The sequence below is a fragment of the Lichenostomus cassidix genome, chromosome Z (genome assembly GCF_008360975.1).
Source record: "Lichenostomus cassidix isolate B80296 chromosome Z, HeHo_3.0, whole genome shotgun sequence".
Taxonomy (NCBI): domain Eukaryota; kingdom Metazoa; phylum Chordata; class Aves; order Passeriformes; family Meliphagidae; genus Lichenostomus; species Lichenostomus cassidix.
The window spans coordinates 74,590,229-74,601,545 of record NC_139511.1 but is presented as its reverse complement, the minus strand read 5'-3'; the positions used below and the strand labels follow the sequence as shown (position 1 = coordinate 74,601,545).

General features: G+C 51.6%; 1 protein-coding gene across 3 annotated transcripts in view; it reads left to right on the top strand.

Annotated features, from left to right (window-relative positions):
- The first annotated feature begins 2,500 nt into the window (after positions 1–2,500).
- Positions 2,501–11,317, top strand: part of NEDD4L (NEDD4 like E3 ubiquitin protein ligase) — a 95,857-nt gene continuing 87,040 nt past the window's right edge. The window contains exon 1 of one of the 3 annotated variants that reach the window (XM_085042715.1): positions 2,501–2,709. In XM_085042715.1, coding sequence (XP_084898841.1) covers positions 2,662–2,709 — 48 coding nt within the window. In that variant the 5' untranslated portion in view covers positions 2,501–2,661. The remainder of the gene's footprint in view (positions 2,710–11,317) is intronic. The other 2 variants (XM_085042716.1, XM_085042717.1) reach the window with 2 other exon arrangements.

Genomic DNA, 11,317 nt, shown 5'->3' with positions numbered 1-11,317 from the left:
TTATAAATCATCTGAGCTGCACCTGGAGATTTCTGATGTCAGCATTATCACATGAATTACATCTCTCCAGGGCCATCTATTATTGTAAACACAATTGCAAAGAAGAATTATGTATGTAACATGCACAGGCAAAAAACCAAGTAATCTTCAACTTGGATTTGGTACTAAAGCTTTGCAATTCAGTTGGGTTATTAGTGGCAGAGAGCTCTGATTTTCTGCTCTGGCCTCAGAGATCCTTTCATTCTGCTTGTGTACAGGTGTATTTTTCCCTGGGGAGCACCTGTTGGTGGGAATGCTGGCTGACTGTACACCACCAGCAGCCCAGGTGCTCTGAGCTGGAAGGAAAAACCATGGATGTGGTTCCAGAGGGACGTGAACATTTGCTGCAGCAAAAATCTGGATTCTGAGATTTCCATGTACCTCCACGTTTACAGTGCTGGGATTACAGTCCAGTTAGAGCTGTTGAATTACAGTCACCTGCTTCTTTTTCATTCTGCACTTTGGATATAGAAACACTCCTGATAGTGCATGCCAGGTTCTTGATGGTTTCCAACTCCTGGTGTCAGCACAGAAAGATTTGGGAGGCAAAGAACTGAGATGTGGTTTTGGAACTGAATGAAAGGGCTCCTGAAATCCTGGGTTTCAGTGGTATCCAGGGGATAGAAGGTGGTGGTGCTGCCTCTCTTAAGGCAACCAAGTAGGTGAGTGAAAAGCAGGGGGGAAAAAGCTACATCCAGAGCTGGGAATGATCTGCTGAGCTCAGAACAAAGGGGAATAAAACTGAATCTCTCTTGAAGATGAGGCCTGTGGAATGATCCTGGTGTCAGGTGCTCCTGTGGACCTGACCATCCGAGGGTTGGCAAACAGGAGCAGTTTGGCCACAGTGCTGGATAAGCCCCTGCCTGGCCATGCCCAGCACTGCCTGCACCACGTGAAGTTTATGGCCAGGAGGGACCTGTGGGAGGACAAAGGCTGATGCCTCCCTAAGCTGGACTTTTAAGAGCTTGTGCTCAGCTCCAAGGCACTGCTGCCTGGGCAGAGGTCACATCCTTCCTGCCCCAGAAAGGGCTTTGGAAAGACTGGAAAAATGCTTTCTGGCCTATGGACTGCTGTGGAATCTCTTCAGAAAAGGGAATCTCCTTTTTTCCTGTCCACTCGGCTGCGTGGAAGAGAAACAGGTATGAAGAAAGTACCTGAGCACACAGAGCTGGGCTGCTGAAGCCAGAGCTAGTGGCACTTGTCCAAAGTGCCCAGAGCAGCCTTGTGTTGGGCTGTGGTGACAGATCTGTCCCGTGCCAGTGGCCCCACGTGCCTTTGGTAACACATTGTGCACTTAAAGGTAAATGTAATAGAGCATAAACGTGTCTGGGCACCGCTGCCATCGAACCTCCACATTAGCCTCCACTTAAGCACCATCATCCTGCCAGGGGATACGGAGATCATAAATTGGAGATTAGTGCAGGGAGGGACACGGCTGGGGGCAGAGCCAGCTCACGGACAGAAGACAAATCAAAAGCTTATTTAGAGCTAAAGAGTGACTTGATTTTGAACTGTCCTCGCTGCAAGTGCTCACAGCGTTTTGTTTCCCTCAAATCCACAATGGCGAGGGAAGAAATGCCACGGTGAGCGACCACTTCCGACTGCTCCAGAGAGCCGCAGGCAGCGGGGGCTTCGCTCCTGCCCATCCCAAGCTCACACCGAGACACATCCTGGGACACCGTCCGGTCCCGCAGAGGGACACAGCGCGGGACACATCCCGCCCCGCAGGGGACACATCCCGCCCGCAGGGGACACAGCGTGGGACACGTCCCGCCCCGCAGGGGACACAGCGTGGGACACGTCCCGCCCCGCAGGGGACACAGCGTGGGACACGTCCCGCCCGCAGGGGACACATCCCGCCCGCAGGGGACACAGCGTGGGACACGTCCCCCCCCGCAGGGGACACAGCGTGGGACACGGCCCGCCCCGCAGGGGACACGGCCCGCAGCCCGGGTTTGGCGGCGCCGCTCCCGCCCACTGGGGGGCACCCGCCACGAGCGCCCGCAGCCCCCGCGCGCCAGCTGCTCGCGTGCGCATCCCTCGCGCTCCCCCCGCGCGCCCGCTCCTCGCGCCCCCCCGGCTCCTCGCCCCCCCGCTCCTCGCGCGCTCCTCGCGCCGCTCTCGCGCCCGTTGCTCGCGCCGCCCCGCTCCTCGCGCTCCCCGCTTTCTCCCATTCTTTTCTCGCCTCCCCCCCTCGCGCCCCCCCGCGCGCCCCCCCCTCGCGCTCCCTCGCGCCTCCTCGCGCCTCCGCGCGCCCGCTCCTCGCGCCCCCCTCGCGCCCCCCTCGCGCCCCCTCACGCCCGTCCCTCAGGGCGGTGCGGGAGCGGAGCGGAGCCCCCCCGCGCTCTGTGCCGCTCCCCGCCCGCCCCGCCCGCCGCCGCTGGGCCGGCCCGGCGCTCTCCCCGCCCCGCCGGCGCTCCCCGTCCCTGCGGCCGCGCTCAGCCCCGGCCAGCGGCGGCGGCGGCAGCGCGGGCGGCCCCGCCCCCGGCCCCTTTCCGCCGGGCTCGGCTCCCGGCGCCTTCCGCCGCCTGCGGGCCAGCAGCGGCGGCGGCAGGAGGAGGAGAAGGCGGAGAAGAAGGCGGCGGCCGCGGCTGGCGGCTCGGCGGGCCCGGGAGTGGCTCCATGGCGACCGCGGCGGCGGAGCCGGTGTACGGACTCTCGGAGGACGAGGTGGGTTGGTGCGGCCGCGCTGGGTGCGGGGTTTGCCGGGGCCCCGTTGGCGGGAGCCGCGGCGGAGGTTCGGGAGCTGGGCGAAGGTCGAGGGTCGGTCCGGGAGGGCGAGCGCCGCCCGCCCCGCAGGGCTCCGCGCCCCTCCTGCAGCGGCCACTTGCCCGGGGGCGGCCCGGCCCGGGGAGCGCCGCCCGCAGCGCCGGCAGGTGCGGCCGCCCAGAGCCCGCGGATGCCCCGGCCGGCCCGGCAGCGAACAAAGAGCCGCGGCCGGCGGTGCTGCGGGCGGGGGCGGTCGACCCACTCCGTTTCCTCCCCGCGGCGCTGCCGGTGTCCCCAGAGAGCGGCCGCGGGGCTGGAGCGGAGCAGCCGTGGGGCCGGTGCGCCGGCTACTGTGTCAGACACAGGCTGGCCCCAATGCAGATGGAGCCGATAAGTGGGGTAGGACCCGCGATAACTAATCGCCGTGTGCCGGATTTATCAGCCGATGTCTTCTGCAGAACCAAACAAATCACACAGGCATGAGGAGAACAGTCCGGTTTACTTTAGGTGAATGTTAAAAACCAATTTAATGCCCTTTTTGTTTCACTGCCTTGGCCAGGTGCTCTTTTTCTTAGGAACCCGTGTCATAGAGCATCAGTAATGGGCAGGCTGCGTTGCTGGGCTGTGGTTTCAGGGTATCAGCTGTTACAAGCACACCTATTGCTTTTATTTTTACAGGAGTGAATCGTAATTATAACAGCATTGCTTCCGGTTTTGTGAGGCTGAACACAACGGGTGATGTGTCAGTCTGTTTGTGGTGTGGAAAATACTGACGTTAAAAACGTCTTCTGCCTTGTGAAGCTCACAGACAATGTTTATTACCTGGTGTAATTCAGTGGCACTGAGTCGAGATGACTGTAATGTTTCATTCTCATTGGGAAGGAGATTCCTGGGCAGGAGTGGGTGTTTTGGTAAGGGGAGGGGTCATTCCGTTGTTGTTAAATTATAAAAATGAGAGCAGAGTGATCCCAAATGCTCTTGTATGTGTGTGAAGATAGGGGAGAGGAGAGGGTGTTGCAGGAGCATTGGGTGATGGTAGATAGTGAGCACAACAGCAGAGGCGAACCTTCTCCTCCCTGGGCTATTTCCATAAGCCTTTGTTTGAGCACAGGGGTACCTTGCACCAGTCCCCAAGCAGCTTTGGGCCAGCTCTGGTGTGTTGCCTGACCCTGCATGTAGCAGAACCCACTGCAGAGCCATCTGCAGGGTCCTGCCTGGCCCTGGGCTGCTGGAGGGCCTGCAGTGATCCTGCCTGCTCCTGGGCTACTGAAGGGTCTGCACAGGCTTAGGGAACTGCCAAAGGCAGTGGGCTTTGCTGTCCCAACATGGGCATGCCAAAACACTTGATTGGGGGTGCCTCTGTGCTTATGTTAGCAAGTGTGATCTGTGAGGAAAAGGGAAACCTGGAGCCATCCTGCCAGGTCCCAGGGAGGTGGCTGAGAACATCACGCTGGAGCTTGGCTGCTGCCTTTTCTGTGGTGCGTGCGCTTGCTATGTCTTTTGTCCCTGCCTCCCGCCTCGACATATGCTGGTACTTGCACAGAATGCTAAAGAGAAACGGATACAGGGAGAAATCTGCTGGCTGCTCTCACCTTGGCTTGGAGGTGGAGGGATCTTGGGAGAACAGGGACTGTTCCTGCCATGATGCTCAGCCCCAGCTGGTGCTGGGGACCTGGCTGTGGAGCAGTGGGCAAGGAGATGTGTCTGTCACTCACCTCCTGAGGTAAAGCCAAGCTTTTGGAATAGGAGCTGCTGGGAAAAGAAAGGCTCTGGTCTCTCAGCAGTGACCTGTGTCACATCTGCAGTGATGACCACAGCCACACTGCCTGAGGGACAGGAGACTGCTTTGTTTCCTGCTTTGCCATGCATCTAATGATGCTGGACACCTCTCAGGAAGACCAATGACCACTACAATGGGACTCCACAAATGGAAATAGGATGGAAGAAAGAGGGAAAAGGGTGTGAGTGGGGAGGGGCATGGAGAAGGGTGCAGGCAATAGTCGCAGCCTGCTGGGCTGTAATTTCATGACCCTGAGAGCCTGACCCACTATCGAGTCTCTAATAATGGGCAGAGGAGAACATGGAGGAGGGGGAGGATGATCTCTCTCACGAAGCTGGCTGTAAGGAAGCTCCAGTAAAGGTAAAGCTCAAGAGGGCTGAGGAAGGTGTGCTGACAGTTCTCTGCATGCTGGCTTGTGTGGGTAATGACTTCCCGCCAGCATTGGCTTGGATTTGGCTCATCATTTTTTGGAAAGCAGAGCTCTATTAGCTGTGAGAGGCTGAATTGTGTATGTGGACACAATATTCAGCCTATTCATTTCCTTTGTTCCTGCCTGGGTTTGAAATGCAGTTTGAGGATCTGATGTAGATGGGTTTTGGAGGACTTTGAGTTGGCCTTGTGCAGTGCTTCCACTCCTGGCACATTTGCTGATTGGAAAATGCAGTGATTTACATGTGAGCTGGACTTGCTGCGTGGCTTTCCAGAGAACCAGCAATCTCTCCTACAGATCACAGCACAGGCTTCCCTCCTGCTTGCACGGTTGATGTGTGTGGTAGGCGTGGAGCAGGCCTAGGCTGCGCGTGTGCCGGCGTGCCTGCAGAGTTTGGGCCTGCACTCATCCCTGTGGATAGCTGTGGTTCACAGGGCTGCCTTCCGCGTGGACATCTGTTCTGTTTTGCCCGAGGCCTCTGATAGGTGTTGGGACACTCTGCAGCTGGGGGATCTGGGGATCACTGAGTCACACGGGATGAGCCAACCATTGGTTTGTCATGGCAGACCATGTTGTGTTCAGCCTCTTTGTAAACCTGAACTGTAAAGTGTTTGAGATTAATTGGTTAAAATTAGCTGTAAATTGGATTAATATCCTGCCAGTTTTTCACTGTGGGGGTGACCTCAGCACCGGGCCAGGCTGCCCAGAGGGGTGTTGGAGCTCCATCCTTGGGGCTGTTTGGGACCATTGGGACACAGGCCTGGGCAGCCAGCTCTGCCTTAAGCAGAGGTTGGGTCAGGGGCTCAAGCCAACCTCAGCTTCTCTGTGGTTCTGTCAACTAACATGTACACAGGCTCCTGGAAGCTTAGGTGCTTTCATGCAATCCTTAACTATCAGTGTATATAAAATCTTACAGGACTTTGTAGGTGAAAATATTTGTGAATGAAGTGCATCTCTCACTTGTTTCACTTTGAGTTTCTCAAGAGTACAATGTTTCCCACACAAATCCACAAACATTTTGCTTTCTCAGTGTCCTTGGGTGAAAGCAAAACTTGCAACTCCTTGGATCTCATTTGGTTGAATAAATAATGGAACTTCAGGGAAAAGTTCCTTGAAGAAGGAGTGGTTTTTTTATATTTTAAAATAACTGGGAGAGAAAGGGGTTCATATGTGAAACTGCTCTCTGCAGTTCCAGCATTCTTCTCTTTTCAAGCTCTATTCAACTTCTGTGACTTGTGATTGAATCAACTGAAATGAGAAGCTTCCTACTGAGATGACATTTTGTCACGCCTTGGATATTGTCAAAAGGACCTTATGTTCCTGAAAATATCTCAATGTGTAAGATACAATCCCATATGCCTCAAGATAAATAATTCTGCATGTAGTCACTGCAGCCTAACCTTTCATCTTAGTTCTTGTGTGCTGTGCTGGGCAAAGCCTTGTGTCCACAGAATGAATCCTGAAGGATTTCAGGACCTCAGGAGCCTCTGTGGTGCTTCACTTTACTGACACACTTTGGGGAAAAGGAAACAAACCCAGTTCTAGATATGATGGAGGTGGTTCCTGTGGACAGGATGAATTCCTGTAAAGCACAGTCCCGCCTGTGCTGGATTTGACATCAGGGTAAGGAATAAGCCAGGATTTGCTACAGTGGTGCTGTGGTGAAGTGCAGCTTGTGCCGTGATGGATAAACTGCCTGTCTGTGCAAACTGTTTCAGACTGAGGCATATGGGAGGTTGGCATTTGTGCCTTGTGTTTACATGTTCCTGATGGATTTGTTGTTCTGGAATGATCTCTCTTGAGGGTGTCTTCTTCCCTGTACTCAAGTGTCATGTTAATGGATCCATGAGATGGGGCTGGAAAGGCCTCAAGAGGAAGAGGTTATCACTCATGATCAGCAGGATTTACTGGGGAGGAAAAGGGCTGAGATTTTTCCCTCCCTCCATAGACTTGGTGACAGCAGTGACATGTGGGAGTTCAGTGTTGGATTTCTCTACTCTGCTTTGAAGCAAACCATAAACTTTGGAAGTAATGATGATGCTGAGTTGCTGGGGGAGTGTCAGCAATGTAGATTGTTTCAGTTAGCTTTCAGATGATGTTTCCTGTTGTGTGGCCTTGGTGGTGAGGCTGTACCTTTCTGCTTATCTGGCTTCTGTGCTGCACTGGCACTGCCAGAGATGTTTCCTGAGCCCAGGCTTTCCCACGCAGCCCCTGACAGGACTGGTGCTGGGAAGGGGCTCCAGAGCTGTGTCCCTTCATTGCGCTGGTTCTCAGCTTGGCTCCTGGAGCAGCAGTGGGCACTGTGGCACTGGAAGAACGCTGGATGAAGGACCAGGGCACTGATGTGCTGGAGAAGCAGCTGTGGCTCCTCAGCTGCGAGCTGGGAAGGGGCAATGTGAGTGGCCAGCCTGCCCCGAGGTGCACCCCTGGCCCCATGAGCTCCAGCCCAGCCTGCTGGGTACCTGAACCTGGAGGCTTTTATGTGAAAAAACCCTTGAGTTCCATGAGAAGCTGCAGCTTTTGTCATCACCACTGAACACAGACCCTTTAAATGAGAGCTCTGTTGTTTCTGCTCTGAATATTCCAGTTACATAAAGCCTCACTCTGCCATCTGAGTGTGAGAGGGGCCTCCCTTGGTCACAGCACTGACAATGTCTTAGCAATAAGCAATTCAGAATAGTGACTTTTTAATTGACTTTTTAAATAGAAAAAAAAAACCTCGAAACATCTGGAATTGTTTTTATAGACTCTAAGTGCACTGGCTTTAGGAATAGCATGTAAGCTTTAAATGATAATTAAAAAGTCCAGGTAAGGAAGCATTTCATAAATGACAGGGCTTGCATATCTACTTGTGTGGCAGAATAACAAAATAGGCTGTGGTTCTCAGGAGGTCAATAGATTTTTTTTAAAAGCCTGCATTTTAAACCTACTTTTAATGAGTTATCAGCATGTTTTGGTCACTAGTAGTGACATCAGTAAATTTTACTTTTATTATAAAATTAATGCATAGACATTTAAGGTGGCTTGTATTAACATGTGCGGCTGAGGGAGTGAACAAGTGTTTGTTTTAGCTATAGCCCCATTCAAAGATGGCTCTGTCTCCCCTGGCTGTTGTCCTGTCCTCTGAAGGTGGTATGCAAGTAGTGTGATCAGTGCTTCCATTGCTGCCTGTGGGAAGGGGGGATAAGCATTCCGTGGGTTCTGTGTGAAGGGCTGGCCGTTGGAGGGCACTGTGTAATGGTAAATGGGAACTCGAGGTTCCTCTGCTCCTGCACAGAGGCCATTTTCCTGGGTAGTGAACATGGACTGTGAGCCCCATACCTGTTGAGGAGCAGGCTCCTCACCCCAGGGCACAGCCTGCTCTGGGAGTTATGGTTAGCAGATCTCTGAGGGTGGTTTGTGTTCTGTTTGGAAAATATCACCAGGCGTGGTATGAGTGCCAGATGAGCTTATCTGTCAGAAGGGAATCAGTGTCATATCTTAGGATGTTGTGGGAAGGAATTCACCCCTACAGCTGCTAGGCTGGAGTTGTGTCTCCAGTCAGTGAAAGGTTGCAAGGGATATAATACTTACTCTTTCTGAACCAAACACAGCTCCTGCTGTGATGTGGGCTGTCTGCACAGGTGCTATAGGATCTGGAGACCACATCAGAGATGGTGCTGTGGATGCAGCCTGTTGGCAGCTCACTGATTGCCGCTGGAGTGGGCCAAATTGACAACCTCTCAGTCCCTGAAGACTGGATGGAACCAAGACCTTTGCTTAATTAAACTCTGTGCAATATAAACTGAGACTTTCTGGGCAAGCTGGAAACCTCCAGCCTTGTAATAGCAGTGAGGGCTGGATTATTCAACAGCTTCAGCCAACAGAAAGTTATAGATGTGATAACAATGTGCAGAAATAGATTGGTTAAATGACAAATTTTGGTGTTGGTGAGCAGAGAAATCTGATTAACTTCCATAAATTTCTCCATTCTTGTGCTTTCACTGCTACTTGCTCTTAAATATTTCATTGTGTTGAGTAAGTGGGCTTTACTGTAGCAGTAGGAGTACTGCTGGGCAGCTGTCTGCTTTTGGAAAGAAGTGCAGTGCAGTCCTGTGCACACTGTTATTTTGGGTAAGCTGGCTCGGAATGTGGTGCGGGTTGGGTGACTCCTACCTTGAGCACTGGGAGGAAGGAATGTGGTTTTACTGCTGGCATGCTCAGCTCGGGACTGGAGCTGCTGCCAGGTCAGTACTAACACCTGCCAGAGTTTACCTGGGACTGGAACTGTGGCTTTCAGAAGTATTTAACACACTGTCACATCAGCTTTTTCCAGCATGGGGTTCTTAACCAGCCCAGTTTCTAGTGCTGGAGTGTTCCCTTCCCACTGTCTTTTCCTCTCCCCTGCTAGAAAGAAGGAAGAAAACCAAATCTTTAGGAAAGGGGTTGTTTTCTGCAGAGAATTAGTAAATAATTTTACAATAAGAGATGTGGTTGAATTGCACAGGCCTGGAAGCTAATTGCAGTTAAAATAGTTAAACCAACCTATAAAAGCGAGGCAAAGCCCCAACAAAACAAATCCAGAAACTTGATTCTTGAGATGTATTGTGGAATGTATTGTGATGTATTATGTCTGCCAGGTGATGTCTTGACTGGGCAACAGACTTGGTGTGTATATTTGTAATTGTTCATTTTTTCCTCCCTCCCTCCCTCCCTTTGACCATAGTTCCTGCTATGTAATATGCTAGCAGGCTACACGTGTTTGTCAGAATCCTGATTTCTAGGATTTAGGAACCTTGCCTGTAATCAAAATAAATATCTCCAGTTGCGAGAACACTGGGATTCTGGGGAATCATTCCATGAATGTGTTGGGCTTTGCCATGAAGCCATAGCATCTTATTTTTGTGCCTCACTGCATGGATCAGTGTGGCTGTATTGGTGTCCTGCCAGCACAAGTCAGGTTTTCCTGTTTCCTGTAGCTTACCTGCTGGAGAGGAGCAGAAAGAATTGGAATGGGGAGCACAGCTGTGCCATCCTCTCTCCTTCAGCAGATCCTAGTGTGGAATAATCCTGGCTTGAGGGTGGAAGTATGTTCCTGTAGTCTGTGTTGGTTTTAATTGAAAGCAGTTCAAATCTGACTCTCTTTGAGCATCTTCATGTTATGTAGATGATCACACTGACTTCTTGGCGGGATTTTGGAGAGATGGGAGTGATGAGTAATGTGCAGGAGAAGGTATCCTAGGATGACTCTCTCATGGATTGTCTGTTTGGAAATCAGTGTGGTGGGGAATATCTGCTTTTGGCCTCTTCCTGGTGGGACAGGATATGAGGTTTGGAGCATGTTGCTTTGGAAGCTGTGGTCAGTGTTTGTGTTAAGGTGGTCATGCAGGTTGTGGTTGTGTTTCAGTTCTTTAAAGAATGAAGAGGCTGTTGTCTTCCAAGAGTGAAGTGATCTGGAAGGTGAACTAACAGCAAGGAAAAGGGGTTTGGGGGCATGTTGGAAGGGAGGAAAGCCCAGTGGAATTTTGTTGGCCTTATGCTCTGCTTGCCATCTTCCCTCTGTTCAGCAACTCTGATGAGAGACAGTGTGTCAGGTCTCCGTCACACCTTGGAGCAGCTGACATAAACTGTCTTCAACTTTTTAAATAAGCCAGAAGTAGTATTGGACTTTTTAGTCACTGAGAAATTATAATAGAGACACTGCTTCACCTTTTCAGGATTTGATTTTTTCCTGCAGAGCACCAGCAGGCTGCTTTTCTTCCCAACTCTTGGTATGTCTATGAAATCTTACCTTATTGCTGCTGCTAAATGAAAGCAGAGACATTTCACTTAAATGTTTTTGCCTGTTTGATTGAACAAACTTGATAAAAGACAATTTTTTTTGTTGGAAAAAAACATTTTTGGCAGATTTTATAAGTTTTGGCCCAACCCTCCTTAGAATCAGGTAGTGATAAGGTGTTCTGGCCAATGTGTGAAGTAAACATGTTCTGCATTCATCAGAACCCAGCTCTGTTGTGTAAAAAGACCCAAACCCAAAACAGTAATAACATCTGTAAGAAACCAAATGGCTGATTTGCTGTTACAGATTGCCTCATTCTGTTGGGCTGGATTTCAGAGGTACCCATTCACCTCTGAAAGGTCCATGAGCCTGAAGTCCCTGAAGCTGGGGTCATACCACAGTGATGTTGGCAGATGTTTGCCTGTATGTTGTCTTTAGTGTTTGCTCTTAGTTCTTGAGGGAAGCCATTTGCTAGCCCAGTTGTGCTGTTGGCTGGTGTAACTACACCTGTGAGTTGAAGGATCTCTCTTTTGTCCTGTTTTTTCATATTTTGTTGTGTACTTTTGTAACACACCCCTCTAGAGGGTGAAATGGGAAAGAG